The 17,218-nt window shown below is 41.2% G+C and overlaps 1 protein-coding gene across 5 annotated transcripts in view; it reads left to right on the top strand.

The window, feature by feature from the left end:
- Positions 1–6,536: 6,536 nt before the first annotated feature.
- fam184b (family with sequence similarity 184 member B) overlaps positions 6,537–17,218 on the top strand; it is a 103,683-nt gene continuing 93,001 nt past the window's right edge. For all 5 annotated transcript variants that reach the window (XM_008111303.3, XM_008111302.3, XM_008111301.3 and 2 more), the window contains exon 1: positions 6,537–6,841. In XM_008111303.3, coding sequence (XP_008109510.3) covers positions 6,719–6,841 — 123 coding nt within the window. In that variant the 5' untranslated portion in view covers positions 6,537–6,718. The remainder of the gene's footprint in view (positions 6,842–17,218) is intronic.

Genomic DNA, 17,218 nt, shown 5'->3' with positions numbered 1-17,218 from the left:
AACACAACACACCAGACATCACAGTTGTGGAAAAGAACAAGGTTTGGATAATTGATGTTGCCATCCCAGGTGACAGTCGCATTGATGAAAAACAACAAGAAAAACTCAGCTGCTATCAGGACCTCAAGATTGAACTTCAAAGACTCTGGCAGAAACCAGTGCAGGTGGTCCCGGTGGTGATGGGCACACTGGGTGCCGTGCCAAAAGATCTCAGCTGGCATTTGGAAACAATAGACATTGACAAAATTACGATCTGCCAACTGCAAAAGGCCACCCTGCTGGGATCTGCACGCATCATCCGAAAATACATCACACAGTCCTAGACACTTGGGAAGTGTTCGATTTGTGGTTTTGTGAAACGAAATCCAGCATATCTATCCTGATTGCTGTGTCATACAACGTCGTTGTGTCAATAATAATGATAATAATAATAATTTTCTTATAACTTGTCTTCATCTCCCCAAAGGGACTCAGGGCGGCTCACATGGGGACAAGCCCTAAAAACATCAGTTTGATGTACAATTAAAGCACAAAACAAATTACAAGATTGAAACATAGCAAAACGATTATTTAAAACAGCTTAAAGAATGCACAACCATCTCAATTACAGAGCAAAAGTGGAACGATTCAGTATGAGGGTTTGTATTGCATATGAAAATAAGGTATGGATTTTCACATTCTCCAGTGTTAGGCATTCCTTTAGGGTCTGGTAAAGCAATCCTAAGCAAGCTGATTTAAAAGGAATTAATTCAAAAATACGTTCTGTTCAATGTGGTGATAAGTGTGCAGCACTGTTCTTGAATGACACATCTTCAGCTCTTCCATTCTCAAAGCCTTGTTAAAATGGGAAAGAGGAGACCATTGGCATTTCTGGGTTGACAATGAGCATTCTCGCAGAAATGTGATCCTATTTGATTTTAAGTACTGTAATATTTTCTCCTTCCACTCTTAAGAGTTTGTGAAAGGATCATCCTTCAGAACTGTCTTCTCTTTCTCCCTTTGGGTAATGAGTCTTGCCGTCTCTGCTTCAATAGGTACCGCTTCGGCGGGAATGTAGCGGCGTTCCATGCAGTCATGCCGGCCACATGACCTTGGCGGTATCTAAGGACAACGCCAGCTCTTCGGTTTAGAAATGGAGATTAGCACCAACCTCCAGAGTCAGACACGACTAGACTTAATATAAGGGGAAAACTTTTACCTTTACCTAATGTTAAAATTCCTTTCAATTACTTGGTACAAGATCCAGTACAGGTGGTATATGACCCCAAATAAACTGGCGAAATGTTATAAGAATATACAACCGAACTGTTGGAAATGTGAAAAACATATAGGTACTTTTTACCATATGTGGTGAATGTGCAAAGAAGCAAATACGTTTTGAAAAATATACACAAAAGTATAAAAAAAATTAACATTTCCAATGAAACCAGAATACTTTTTATTAGGTATAACAGATTAAACATTTAATAAAAATCAAGATAAATTATTCACATATTTTACAACGGCAGCTAGAATAGAATATGCAAAAAAATGGAAAATCAAAGAAACACCCAGTATGGAAGATTTGATTATAATAATCATGGATATTATGAACATGGATATTTTAACATACCTTCTAAAAATTACCAAGTTGCTCCAATTAATAAAACAGACTGGACATGTTTGAAAGAATATATAAACTCAGACAATAGCAAAATTTTCATTTGATTAAACATAAATTAACAAGAGAGGACTCTGTAATGGAGGAAGATTATTAGAGATCTATCCCAAGAGGAAGAGATTGGAAGTCAACAACTGCCCTTGTTTGTCGCATTCCTCTAGTTTTTTCCCTCCTCCTCTCCCCCTTTTTTTTGCTTCCCTTTCCCCTTTCTCCCCTTCTTTCTTTTTGGTATAGCCAGTTTTATATAAAGAAGAAGAAAAATAAGAACTGCATTCCCCCCCCCCCCACTTTTCCCCCACGGTGCTTCCTCCTTTTGCTCTCATTTATACTATCCTATAATCGAATTGTTCTACCGCTTTCACTGTAAAAGAAACGACAGCATCTGCTATTCCCTTTTTTTCCTTTCTCGTTCTTTATTATTTTATCTTCAGTAAAAATGAATTAAAAATACTTTCATTGGAATTAGCAGAAAAACTGTTCAGCAGCGTTTCTCAACTTGGGGATCAGGACCCCGGGGGGGGGGGGGTGTGAGGGGGTGTCAGAGGGTTGCCAAAAACCTTCAGAAAACACAGTGTTCCCTCACTTATTGCTGGGGTTATGTTCCAGAACCACCCACAATACGTGAAAATCCGCGAAGTAGGGACACTATATTTATTTTAATATTTAAACATTATTTTAGTAGTTCTACACTATTTACGTCTTTATCAATCAATCGTGTGTTGATAAATTGCCTCCTTCTCTTCCCGTTGCCACTTGGGCTCCATTTCTCTCCCTTCAGCTTCTCCTTCTTCTCTTCCTGAGGCTGTAAATTGTAATTTTTATGATTTATAATATTCTTTTAGAGTTTATTGAAAAACCATGAAACAGCAAATCGGCGAAAAGCGAACCGCGAAGTAGTGAGGGAACACTGTATTTCTGATGGTCTTAGGAACCCCTTTGGGAGAAAAGGTTGCATATCTCTCTGCCTGTCTTTCTCTTCCTTTTTGGAAACATGGTGAATCCTCCCACCAAAAGCTCAATTCTATCATTGATGAGGTTCAAGGACCTCTTTCATTGTAGGTGAACTATAAATCTTACAACTACAACTCCCAAATGTCAAGGTCTATTTTCCCCAAACTCCGCCAGTGTTCAGATTTGGGCATATTGAGTATTTGTGCCAAGTTTGGTCCAGATCCATCATTGTTTGAGTCCACAGTGCTGTCTGGATGAAGGTGAACTACAACTCCCAAACTCAAGGCCAATGCCCACCAAACCCTTCCAGTATTTTCAGTTGGTCATGGGAGTTCTGTGTGCCAAGATCAGTTCAATTCCATCCTTGGTGGAGTTCAGAATGCTCTTTGGTTGTCGGTGAACTATAAATCCCAACAACTACAACTCCCACATTACAAAAAGGGCCGGGCTGTGACACAGCTGGTTAAGTAGCCAGCTGCAATAAATCACTCTGACTAAGAGGTCTTGAGGCCAGCCCGTGTTGGGGTGAGCACCCGACATTTAAAATAAAAAATAGCCCGTTTGTTGTTGACCTAAGCAACCGAAAGATAGTTGCAGCTATAAAGTAGGAATTTAGGTACCGCTCTACGGGGAGGCAAATTTAACTACAGTAGAGTCTCACTTATCCAACATAAACGGGCCGGCAGAATGTTGGATAAGCGAATATGTTGGATAATAAGGAGAGATTAAGAAAAAGCCTATTAAACATCAAAATAGGTTATGATTTTACAAATTAAGCACCAAAACATCATGTTATACAACAAACTTGACAGAAAAAGTAGTTCATTACGCATTAATGCTATGTTGTAATTACTGTATTTACGAATTTAGCACCAAAATATCATGATATATTGAAAACATTGACTACAAAAATGCGTTGGATAATCCAGAATGTTGGATAAGTGAGACTCTACTGTAATTTACACCATAAAACTCGTCCAGCTCCTGTTTGGAATGAGGAAGTATCCATCAAGATGCCACAGTGGATGACGAAGCAGCTGCTCCCCGTGGCCGGAATCGAGCATCCCCTCAGGAAGCTGGAATCTGGAGAACATTAAATCACATTTGCGTCTCTGTCTCTGTGTTTATATGGCATTGAATGTTTGCCATTATATGCGTACATTGTAATCCGCCCTGAGTCCCCTTCGGGGTGAGAAGGGTGGAATATAAATACTGTAAATAAATAAAATCAGTTCTCCCAACCTCACCAGTATTCACATTTGGAAATATGGGGTATTTGTCCCAAATTTGGTCAAGTACAGTAGAGTCTCACTTATCCAACGTAAACGGGCTGGCTGAACGTTGGATAAGCGAATATGTTGGATAATAAGGAGAGATTAAGGAAAAGCCTATTAAACATCAAATTAGGTTATGATTTTACAAATTAAGCACCAAAACATCATGTTATACAACAAATTTGACAGAAAAAGTAGTTCAATATGCAGTAATACTATATAGTAATTATTGTATTTACGAATTTAGCACCAAAATATCACGATATATTGAAAACATTGACTACAAAAAATTTCATTTTATTTCATTTACAGTATTTATATTTTGCCCTTCTCACCCCGAAGGGGACTCAGGGCGGATCACATTATACACATACAGGGCAAACATTCAATGCCCATAAACACATCGAACCGAGACAGAGACAGACAGACAGAGACAGACAGACACAGAGGCAAGTTAACCTTCTCCTGAGGGGATGTTCGATTCTGTCCACAGGGGGGAGCAGCTGCTTCATCATCCACTCTGATGGCACTTCCTCACTTCCTCATTCCAGTTGTAAATTAGTTAAACTTGCCTCCCCACTTTTTTTATAAGTGGTACCTTATTTCCTACTTGATAGATGCAACTTAATAGGAAAATATTTTCAAAACCTGTTAAGATTATGATTCCAATATGGTTAAACATTCGTGCAGAGCAGTAAAAATGCAGAAGACGTAGCAGAGCAGAGGTAAAAAGAAATTAAACAGTAAGACAAAATATCCAGCCTCCCTTTCCCTTTAAAAAGTCATGCGCATAAAATAAGCATCAGAGACATCAAATAAAATAGCAAAAAATGTTTACTCACAATCTTGTATGATGATGGTCATACAGGCAAAAACATCTTAGTTCCAAAGAAAAACAGTTCAGGAAACTACATATCTCTTAACAGACAGGAACATCAGCATGGCATGGTCAGGAGCAAAGAGGAAGAGACAGGAAGAGGCATCTGTACATCACTTCCTGTGTGTCCCCAGAAAGGATACACCCATTTCCCATTTCATATGCAAAACCCTTAAATGGTGGCTTCAACTCTGGAATGCATCTTGGCTCATGTTACTAAGCAACAGACATAACTAACTACATAAACCATCCCACATTGAAAATGCATGCATGATTGCTTAGATAACCCAACAACTATCTTTCGGGTTGCTAGGTCAGCAACGAGCAGAGGCTATATTTTATTTTTAATTGACGGGTGCTCACCCTGCCACGGGCTGGCCTCAAACTCATGACCTCATGGTCAGAGTGATTTATTACAGCAGCTGCTCAACAGCCTGCGCCACAGCACGGCCATGCGTTAGATAATCCAGAACGTTAGATAAGCGAGTGTTGGATAAGTGAGACTCTACTGTAAATGAAATTCCATCCTGCATATCAGATATTTACAATACAATTAATAACAGCAGCGAAATTATAGTTATGAAGCAGCAACGAAAATAATTTTATGGTTGGGGGGGGGGGGGTCACCACAACATGAAGAACTGTATTAAGGGGTCAGGGCATTAGGAAGATTGAGAACCACTGCTGTACAAGATTTCAATTTACTAGCCCTTCTTATACATTTAGTTTCAATTTTATTAGATTCCCCCCCCCCCCCCAAAATGGCATTTTCTTAATGTCACGCCCATCCTGACTGACTAACCTTCAGATAAGAGGCTCTAGATCAGGGGTCCCCAAACTAAGGCCCGGGGGTCATTTACCTGGCCCCTGCCCTCAGTTTTATAATATAATATTTTTATATCAGTTTTAATAATATAATATATTGTATATACATATAATATTGATAAAAATATTATCATGTTATACAGAATAATACTAATAATACCATATAATAATATTAATTATATGTTATATATTACATATAATATTACAGTATAGTGGTGTAGTTCAATATGATGCTATATAATGCTAATATTGTGCTATGCTAATAATATAATATATTGTACATACAGCTGCTCCAAGTCCCCTTCAGGGTGAGAAGGGTGGGATATAAATGTAGTAAATAAATGTAGTAAATGAATAAATAAATAATTTTTGACTTAGGCTCGCCCAAAGTCTGATATGACTTGAAGGCACACAACAACAACAATCCTAATTAACTTGACTATTTCACTGGCTAGAAGCAGGCCCACACTTCCCACTGAAATCCTGATAGGCTTATGTTGATTAAAAAAATTTCATTTTTAAATATTGTATTGTTCTTTCATTGTTGTTGTTCTTATTGTTTTGCATTACAAATAAGACATTTGCAGTGTGCATAAGAATTTGTTGGATTTTTTTTTCAAATGATAATTCGGCCCCTCAACAGTCTGCAGGATTGTGGACTCTGCTTAAAAAGTTTGAGGACCCCTGCTCTAGATCAGCAACTGTTGCACTCAGAGACCTCACATTTTTGGGAAACTTAGTTTAACATCTGACTGGCGCTACAGCTAAAATTTGAACAAAATTTGAGAACATGATGGTGGGAAGGTTTAAGACCACTTGGCATGGAATGACCCGGTTATGTTCGCTAATACATCTTGGTATCGGCGTGGTGGTACGGTAGTTGTTGTTGTTCCCCAAGGCATTTTCCCCCTTCCGGCCCCATTTGGACAGAGGAAGAGGAGGAGGAGTCTCCGGCAGGAGGGGGAGCCCAGGCAGGTACTCTCTCTCTCCCTCTCTCTGCGCCCGCCTCCTCGCCGCCGGAGCGAAGTTTTCCCTCCCCTTTCGGCTCATGGAAGGAGCCTCCGCGCCCGGCGGCGGCGAAGCTGGCGGCGGCGGTCTGCCGAGGAGGAGGAAGGCTCTCCCGCCAGCATCATGGCTTCAGCCGCAAGCGCGTCGCCCGCGTCTCCAGCTCCTCCGGGGGCGGACGGCACTTGCGACGAAGGCGGCCGGGAAATGCACTCCAAGATGTGCAAGAAGATCGCCCAGCTCACCAAGGTGGGTCGGGGAGAGTTGTGCGCGAGAGAGCGAGCGAGCAAGCGCGCGCGCGGGGAAACTTCCTCGCGGACAGGTGGGCGCAGGACAGCGGGGGCGGCCTATTGCGTAACAACAGCCAGCGCGAGGCATGTCCTGATTGGCTCCCCCCTTCCCTCCCGCAGGAAAAAAAAGCCCTCGCTTTGCCACCCTTTTACCCCGAGTGGCCAGGAGGGTCCCCCGCCCACAGCAGGAAAGGAGCAAGGGCGCGTGCCCACTGGGACGCTTCAGTCTCGTGCCAACAGGCGAGGTTTCTCTTGGGAGGCGCGCGCAGTATGCTTTTACAGGGCTGTCGCTGAGGGGACTTTTGGCCTCATTGAAAAGCCTCAAGGAGGGCAGGAGGAGGGCACAACCTGTCGCTCCTCCTTGGCCCTCCACTTAGGAGAAGGCCGTCCTCCGTACAGGAAGGGAGGGACCCCCTCTCACAGCAGTGTCCAAGCAGTACCCAAGTTACGAGGGTTGAATGAAAAGTAATGCCTCCACCTTCGTAACTCCTCAACAGATGGCAGTACTGGAATGTGGTAGGTACTGTAGACTCTCCTCTACAGTTCCATTTGGCGGGAAGCCTTAGCATTGTACGGTTGTGTTGTTAAAGTGCAAAGTATGGAATCCTGCGCAGACCGTAGGTCAATGCGACTTAAACAACGTGCAGTTATTGAATTCTTGACAGCAGAAGGTGTCACCCCAAAGGAGATTCATCAGAGAATTCAAGCAGTTTAAGGTGATTGTCTTGATGTGAGTACTGGGTGAGTAAGTTTAAAGATGTTGAGGTGGAAACATCTGACTTACGTGACAAAGAGTTGGACATGACGGCTTCAGAAAACTTGTTTATTGTTGGCAGAAATATATCCAATTGTCTGGTGATTATGTGGAAAAGTGAATAGTGGTACAGTAGAGTCTCACTTATCCAACATAAACGGGCCGGCAGAATGTTGGATAAGCGAATATGTTGGATAATAAGGAGAGATTAAGAAAAAGCCTATTAAACATCAAAATAGGTTATGATTTTACAAATTAAGCACCAAAACATCATGTTATACAACAAACTTGACAGAAAAAGTAGTTCATTACGCATTAATGCTATGTTGTAATTACTGTATTTACGAATTTAGCACCAAAATATCATGATATATTGAAAACATTGACTACAAAAATGCGTTGGATAATCCAGAATGTTGGATAAGTGAGACTCTACTGTAGTTAAAGAGCACATTCTAAAGATTATTTCTGCATTTGATTTATTAAAAAATTCCCACCCAAACACCAAGTAACGAAGGTGGAGGCATTACTTTTCATTCAACCCTCGTACGAGCAAGGTAGGTTCTGGAGGTTTATTTATTATTTATTTACCATATTTCTATCCCACCTTTCTCAACTCCTGGGGGGCACTCAAGGCGGCTTAGGCACAACATAGTGCCTACAGCATAAAACATGAGAAAGTTACATTAAAATTAAAATAAACATACATAAAAACATCTATCTATCTATCCACATAATAAAAGTGAAAATGTGTATGTGGCACAGGTGTCCGCTCACACAGACAAGCTCCGGCCTCCACAAAAAGGCTCTAGTTCCCAGTTCTGAGGAGCCACCAAGTCACTCCCTCCCAGGACATTACAGGTTACAGCGTGCACATCCCAGTGCTCCTTTCCCCCTCCATTTGCATGACCCTGCCCACTGCCTCTCCCTTAACCCTATCCTACCCTTTCCTTTGGCACACAGCAAACAGGACTTCATCAACAACTGAACAAACATACAGGAGAGGTCTGGAGAGAATTCACCAAGATTTAGAGGAGTTGTAGGGACTGGGATGTATAGTTCACTGCAATCTAAGAGCACCCAGAATCCCACCAACAATAGACCTGGAACTAACTTGGCACACAGACCCAACACAGCCAACTTTGCATACCTTCAGGGTTTGGGGTGATTGACCTTGGCATCCAGGAGGTATAGTTCACCTGTATTCAGAGAACACTGAACCCATCTGATGATGGATCTGGACCAACCTTGGCACACAAATCCAACATGGCCAATTGGGAATACTGGTGGACTTTGGGGATATAACTCTGGGAATTTAAATTGTAAGTCGCTCGGAGCACTCTGGTGGAGAGCGACTAATTAAGAAATAAAGTGAAGTGAAGTGAATTATATTCACCTGTGTTCCGTGAGCCCTCTGAACCCGACCAATGATGGATCTGGATCAAACTTGGCACACAGACCTAACATGGCCAACAGTGAATACAGGTTGGGTTAGGGGAGGATTGACCCAAGATATTTGGGAACTGTAGTTCACCCACATCCTTATGCATTTTCTAATGGGAGCATTCATAAAAAGCAAAGACCGAGTTATTTTCTAAGACATAGAGCAGCGTGTTAAACTGCTGAGCTGCTGAATTTGCAGACCGAAAGGTCGCAGGTTCAAATCTGGGAAGTGGAGTGAACCCCCTCTGTTAGCCCCAGCTTCTGCCAACCTAGCACTTTGAAAACATGCAAATGTGAGTAGATCAATAGGTACTGCTCTGGCGGGAAGGTCACAGCGCTCCATGCAGTCATGCTGACCACATGACCTTGGAGGCGTCTATGGACAACGCCGGCTCTTCAGCTTAGAAATGGAGATGAGTGCCAACCCCCAGAGTTGGACACGACTGGACTTAATTTCAGGGGAAAAACTTACCTAACCTTATCACCAAACTGATGTTACTTAACACCCAAAAACAAACAAGGCCTTTTTCAAATTACCCGGGCACCTCTGGGTCCGCAAGGTAGCATTTAAATACAAGCCAATATTAAGACACAGCATCCAAAAAGCTTATTAAGGCCAATCCACAGTCAATTGCACGATTTCAAGTAAACGTATTACACAACTACTTCTCAAAGGCATGTTCCCAAAGCCAGGTTTTAACTCTCTGAAAGCCAGATTGACCTAATATCACTTGGGATGTAGTTCCACAACCAAGAGGCCCCATCTCTCATCCCCACCAACTGCGTTTGCGAAGGAGGTGGGACCAAGAGCAGGGCCTCCCCAGACACTATTTGACTCAGAGGTGATTCGTAGAGGGAGATACATTCGGACAGGTATACTGGGCCAGAACCGCTTAGGGCTTTGTAGGTGAAAGCCAGCACTTTGAATTGAGCTCAGAAGCAAATTGGCAGCCAGTGGAGCTGACGTAGCAGAGGGGTGGTATGCTCTCTGTATGCCGCGCCGGTGAGCAACCTGGCTGCTGCCCGTTGTACTAGTTGAATCTTCTGAACAGTCTTCAAAGGCAGCCCCACATAGTGTGTTGCAGTAATTGATGCAAGATGTAACCAGAGTGTGGACCAGCTCTCCTGGTCACTACTGAGACCTGGGGTTCCAGGCTCAACGGTGAATCCAGGATCACTCCCAAGCTGTGAACCTGCATCTTCAGGGGGAGTGTAACCTCGTCTAACACAGGCTTCTTCTGAAGTTGAATCTGTGGCCCCTTCCACACAGCTGTATAAAATCCCACATTACCTTCTTTAAACTGGGTTATATGGCAGTGTGGATTTAGATAATCCTGTTCAAAGTAGATATTATGGAAGATCCACTTTGATATTCTAGGTTATACGGTGCTCTGCTTTGATATTCTGGTTATGTGGCTATGTGGAAGGGCCCTCAGATAACCTAGTTCAAAACAGATATTTTGTGTTGAGTTCTTACCATTAGCCCCAGCTTCTGCCAACCTAGCAATTCGAAATCATGCAAATGTGAGTAAATCAACACCTGGTGGGAAGGTAATGGTGCTCCATGCAGTCATGCCGGCCACATGACCTTGGAGGTGTCTACGGACAACACCGGCTTTTCCGCTTAGAAATGGAGATTAGCACCAACCCCCAAAGTCAGACACAACTAGACTTAATGTCGAGGGGAAAACGTTTACCTTTACCATATATGTGTATGTGTGTGCGTGTTATCCCTTTCCAATCCTTTATGTTCCCTAAACTTTTGATAGCATAGAGAAGGGATAACACACACACACACACACACACATATGCTTTGAATCATATGATAATAATAAACTTTATTTATACCCTGCCTCATCTCCCCAGCGGGACAGACAACCAAACAAAGAGTTGGAAGAGACCACATGAGCCATCTAGTCCAACCCCCTGCTGTGCAGGAAAATCACAATCAAAGCACTCCCAGCAGATGGCTATCCAGCCTCTTTTTAAAAGCTTCCAAGGAAGGACCACGTGCCGAGGCAGAGAGTTCCACTGTTGAACAGACCTCATGTTTTTCCTAATATTCAGGTGGAATCTTCTTTCCTGTAATTTGAACCCATTGCTCCTAGTTCTAGGGCCCTTCCACACAGTCATATAACCCAGAATATCAAGGCAGATAATCCACAATGTCTGCTTTTTTACTGGGTTATCTGAGTCCACATTGCCATGTAACCCAGTTCAATGCAGATAATGTGGGATTTTATGCAGCTGTGTGGAAAGGGCCCATTTGAAGGGCAGCAGAAAATAAGCCTGCTCCCTCTTCCTTATGACATCCTTTCACATATTTCTACATGGCTATCATGTCTCCTTGCAACTTTCTCTTCTGCAGGCTAAATAGCTTCTCCTCATAGGACATGGTCTCTGCTAGACCTTTGATCATTTTAATTGCTCTCCTCTGGACACCTTCGATCTTATTAATATCTTTTTTTGAACAGTGGTGCCCAGAATTGGACATAGTATTCCAGGTGAGGTCTAGCCAAAGCAAAATACAAAGGTACCATGACTTCCCTCGATCTAGACACTATACTCCTTTTGATGAAGTCCAAAAGGATAGCATAGAGAAGGGATAACACTCATATGGTGTTTATTTTGCTCTCTGTGTCCGTGTTCAGAAGAGTTAACCTCACTTTCTGTCCCTTTGACAATAGGATTTTTGTTCTGAAGTTGAATTTGTATGTCAGTTGAAACTGGTACATTTTTAAAAGTATAACTCCAACCACACACACACACACACAGATATATATATATATATATATATATATATATATACACACACACACACACACACACACACACACACACACACATATATATACATACACACACACACACACACACACACACACACACACATACATTGACTAGCATAGGGAAGGGATTATTATTGTTATATTTATTTATGCCTCACTTTATCTCCTGCAGGAGACCCAAAGCGGCTTAACATAAAAAGATCAGCATGCAATTTCAAATATATAAATATACAAAAATTAAAACAGCATTAAACATCTTGCATATTAAAACAATTCAGATCAAATCCATAAAAAATATAAAACCACATTATCCCCTGACATGATCTTGAAAACCTTCTTTAAAAGCCTGCTTGAATAAAAAGGTTTTAGTCTACTGCTTGAAGGACAGCAGGGAGGGGTCCATTCTGCCTTTCTTGGGCAGGGAGTTCCAGTGTTGAGGGGCAGCCACCAAGAGAGAAGGCCCTCTCGTTCCCACCAACCGGACTGAGAAGGGCCACTCCTGAAGATCTCAGTGCACAGGCAGATTTGTACAAGGGGATAACACCCCTGAGGTGTTTTTTTCCTATCTGTGCCCCTGTTCATAAAATTTCACCTCACTTTCTGTCTCTATGACAATTGGATTTTGGAAAATGTGACTTAGTATGGAAAGTATGGACTTTTCCCTTCCTAGAGGAATTTTTCTCTCACTTCATGTTGTCTCACCCCCGTTCTTAACTGTGAGTCATTTTTAATTCGAATACTTGTAACTTAGGGACTGTCTTATTGAGGTACGCCCATTGAAAGTGGGAATCCTACTGCGAAATAGCAGTACAGATCTGAGAACAATGACAAAAACTTATCCACAGGATGGACCCATTCTCAAAGCAGTACATTTTGCAGTATTTCATGATGGTGATGTGAGGTAGTTACACAAAATGTTAGAAAGGGTTTAAGGAGTTATTATGTTTTACTAGCCATTTTGAGCCAGAAACAAATATAATAACTCCACAAATGGGTCGTATGTTGCAGGGTCACCATGTTGGGAATGGCTGAGGCCAGGGGCTGTTTGTTCCCTTGGAGGGGCATCAGATGGTAATCCTTTTAAAGTTTATGCCCCAGCCTTTGAAGTAGTAAGAATTTTATTCATGGGTGATTCGTGGTTGGAGAGAGCAGTTTCAAATCGGGTCCATCTTTTTGAAACACCCTGACTATCTAGTGGGAAAATAGAACACCAGATACAGCGTTCCCTCACTACTTCGCGGTTCACTTTTTGCAGATTCACTGTTTCACAGTTTTTCGATAAACTCTAAAAGACTATTATAAATCATAAAAAATTACAATTTACAGCCTAAGAAAGGGAGGAAGGAGAAGCCAAAGGAGCCCTAGTGGCAACAGGAGGAGAAGGAGGTGATTCATCAACACACGATTGGGTGATAAAGACTTAAAATAGTGTATAACTACTAAAATAATGTATAAATATTTAAATAAATATAACATCCCTACTTCGCAGATTTTCACTTATTGCGGGTGGTCCTGGAACCTAAACTCTGCGATAAGTGAGGGAACACTGTATTAGAAAGGACAGCTTGAGTCTCCCTTATCCGAAATGCTTGAAACCAGAAAGTGTTTTCCATTTTGGAATATCTGTATTTATATGAGTTATCTAGAAGATGGACCCAATTCTAAACATGTAATTTGTTTATGTTTCGTATGCATTGTATACACATCGCCTGACAATAATTTTATTCACAGTATTTGTAAGAAATATTTGTGCATGAAGTATATTGCAGCGCCATCAGAAAGCAGAGTTATCAACTACAGCCACTCACATGGACAGTTTTGGATTTTGGAGTATTTCAGATTTTGGAATTCTGGATAAGGGATGCTCAACCTGTAATGGTCCTGAGCCTTCTTAGATCACTCAGGCCTTGACAGGATATGACAGGATTGAGTATATGACAGGATTAAAAACTGGGAACATTTTTTTTTGTGGTCTGAAGGTGGTTTCTTCCGTGGCACTGCAGTGGGTTGCGCCACCCCACTTTCTGTCCCCATGTGAATTGGGTTTTGAAAAATGTCGCTTTTTGTGAAAAGGATTGCTGAGAATGCTTCTGTGGAGACACCTTTTTCCCATGCTAACTCCTTCAGGATTATATCTCCCTTCCAGTGGTGGGAATCTGGGGAGAGGGGTGAGCGCTTGTAGGACGAAGAGGAGGAGGAGGAAGAAGCAGGGGCGAACTTGGACTGGCGGAAGATGAAGAGCAGGCAGAGGATGGCCCACTCCATCTTGGAAGAAAGCACAGATCACTGTCTCCCAAAGCAGTTACTCTACTCCCAACTCAAGAATGGGAAACATAAAGTTGGTGGGCAGGAAAAGAGATTTAAAGATGGTCTTGAAGCCAACTTTAAAAACTGTGGCATAGACACTGAGAACTGGGAAGCCTTAGCCCTTGAGTGCTCTAACTGGAGGTCAGCTGTGACCAGCAGGGCTGCGGAATTCGAAGAGGCACAAATGGAGGGCTTAAGGGAGAAACATGCCAAGAGGAAGGAACGTAAAGCCAACCCTGACCGGGACCGCCTTCCACCTGGAAACCAATGTCCTCACTGCTGGAGAACATGTAGATCAATAATAAGTCTCACCAAAGAACCCACCATCAAGACCCCAAAACTGGAAGACCATCATCCTCGAACTACGAGAGTTTGCCTAAGTAGACTATTCTATGCTTTTATAATGCATGTTGCATATCCCTTATCTAAAATTCTTGGAAGCAGAAGTGGTTTGTATTTCAAATATTTGTTTTTTGGATTTTGTGATATTTGCATATACTAAGAGGTACCTTTGAGATGGGATGCGAGTCTAAGCACAAAATTCATTTACGTTTCATATACACCTTATATATTTTGCCCAAAGGCAGTACATAACACATTTATTTTGCATGTAACAGTTTATATACATCGAACTATTAGAAAACAAAGGTGTCAGAGTCTCAGCTACCCTTGTGTACAATTTTAGATGGTGCGGTATTTTGGATTTTCAGATTAGGTATACTCAACATTTATGTATATTTATATGGAAAAAGACTGAGAGAGAAAGAGAGCACGTGAGAGGTGAGGGGGGCTTATCTGAATCACAACTGTGTAAAGAGGAAGCTCCTCACACACCATGTTAGTTCCTCCCCAAACATATAATTGTATCCTCGCTCATCAAACAAAACAGAAACATATTTTTCTTTTTATAATTGGTATATTATTTTATTAGTGATAAATATAGTAGTTAGTGGTTTGTAATTTGTAGAGTAGTAGGTGTGTATATGCATTGTATGATATTGTAAATATCATTTATTCAATCAATAAATAAAAATTCTGAAACACAGCAGAAATATGCTTAGAAATAACATTAAGCAATTGGTTTAATTTTTTTCTTATTCTTTTCTATCTTGTAAGTTATAGATATATTTTTGCATATGCATAAAATATTTGTGCATATGTACACACACATACAGACCTTATACAGGCCTCTAATATTCCTGCTAACATTTCATTCCTAAAAATGGGACCAAAATAAATTGGACTTTGATAATATTTTGTTGTTCATACTGCATCAGCTACTTTTTTCATCACAACAACTGCATCCTTATTCTGGAGTTCCATCCAACAACTCGGAGCCAACAGAGGTTTTTAGTTACACCCTCCATACGATTTAATTGCAGCATACTTAATTTAGCAGCACATGATTGTTGCTTTTATATTCCACAACATTTTCCCAACATCTTTTGGTAGTGTGACTTGATTGTATGTAGTTCATGCCTTTTCATTGCCTTAAAAAAGTATACATATGTATGCACATATAAATAGTGATCTCAATTTCTATATATGCACTTCTTCCAACACGAATCATTCCCTTTTTAAAAATTTTTAACTGTTGAGTTATTGTTTTGACATGAATATACAAAACCAGAGAGCTATGTAAACGCTTATTGTTAAGGGATTTGAACATTATAGACTTCTATGATCTGTTACTTGTAATCTTCACTCATCCCTAAATAATAACAAACCATGTGCTTTGTGAAAGCTTACTGCACAGTGAATGCAGATGTATATCCTTGCCCACATGTGAGCCTTTGTGCTGTTACCAATGTATACTTACGTGTTTTGTAATAGTTCTGTTTGCATGAATACACAGCTTCACACATGAACAAATCTTGATTCTACAGGACTAAATGGGCATAATCACTACAAGTTTAAAGTTCCTTATCTATCCATAATGCATGCAAAACTGACATAAATGCTTTAAAAAAGATCTTGTCTTGTGCAAACCCTGTTACGATCCCAAGGTCTTTTGTTTGTTCATCTTCATCGTTTGTATTGAGTTACAGTTCTGATGCACTATTTGATTTCTGTTACTTGTACTGAAATCCTCTGAAAAATTGAGGTTGGGAGTAGAAATCCTTCTTTAAACTGCAGTTGTAGCATGCTTATTTTGAAAAAAGTCCTCCTGAATTCAGTTTAGTGTTCTACTGAATTCTCACAAAAATACATACTTGAGGACTGCAGTCTAAATTAATCTGAGGTGCCTTCTGCATTGCCCAATTTATGAACCATGCATTTGTGAGATGTCTTACTTCTAGTACTATTTAAAATACTATATTTATTTATACAGCACTGTCAGCCCCCCACAATTGCTGAGATTTAGGATGAAGGACCCCTCCAAAAGTGGAAAAAACAAGAAGAAATTTCTTTTCTTTCTTTTTTGCTTGAGAGAATATTTCTCTAGGAATGTCTAGTTCCTTCAGTGTGATTCTATGGAGGCTGGTCGTAGAGGGTGCACCTACATTGGCCATTCACTCGGGCTGATCTGGAGTGCAGTGCTTTAGACCAGCTGCAAGGGAGTCCACATGGCCAGGCTTTGTGCCACCGCAGATGCAAATGCATACCACCCAGTGGCACCGAGCCTAGTTCAGCACTGCTAGACAACCACCCTTACTGTTGATGTCCTGTTGCTGTTATAGCACAAAATTGCTTCAGGTTATCACTCATCGCAATTGCTGACACATGCAAAAATGCCAACAGGACTTGGAAAGGTGCTTTGGAAAGCATCAGCAATGATAATGAAAAACAATCAGGAGCAAAGCAATTCCACACTTCATGGTTGCCACTACTATGGCTACAGGACAGCAATTGTAAGTGCCATCCCCTGTCCCCGGGCTATTTGTACCCAGGGAAAGTGGGATAACTGTGTAAACATAAGTGATCAGTTCTGAATCAAAACTGGCAAAATTGTTTAAACATGGCCAAAGTGCAGGGAATCTCTGGGTTATTCTCTTACTTTAGCTAACACAAGGCAAGGTTGCATTTAAGTGCCCTTGCCTGG

The sequence above is a fragment of the Anolis carolinensis genome, chromosome 5, assembly GCF_035594765.1.
Source record: "Anolis carolinensis isolate JA03-04 chromosome 5, rAnoCar3.1.pri, whole genome shotgun sequence".
In the NCBI taxonomy this organism is placed as follows: domain Eukaryota; kingdom Metazoa; phylum Chordata; class Lepidosauria; order Squamata; family Dactyloidae; genus Anolis; species Anolis carolinensis.
This window is presented reverse-complemented; position numbering and strand designations above follow the sequence as displayed.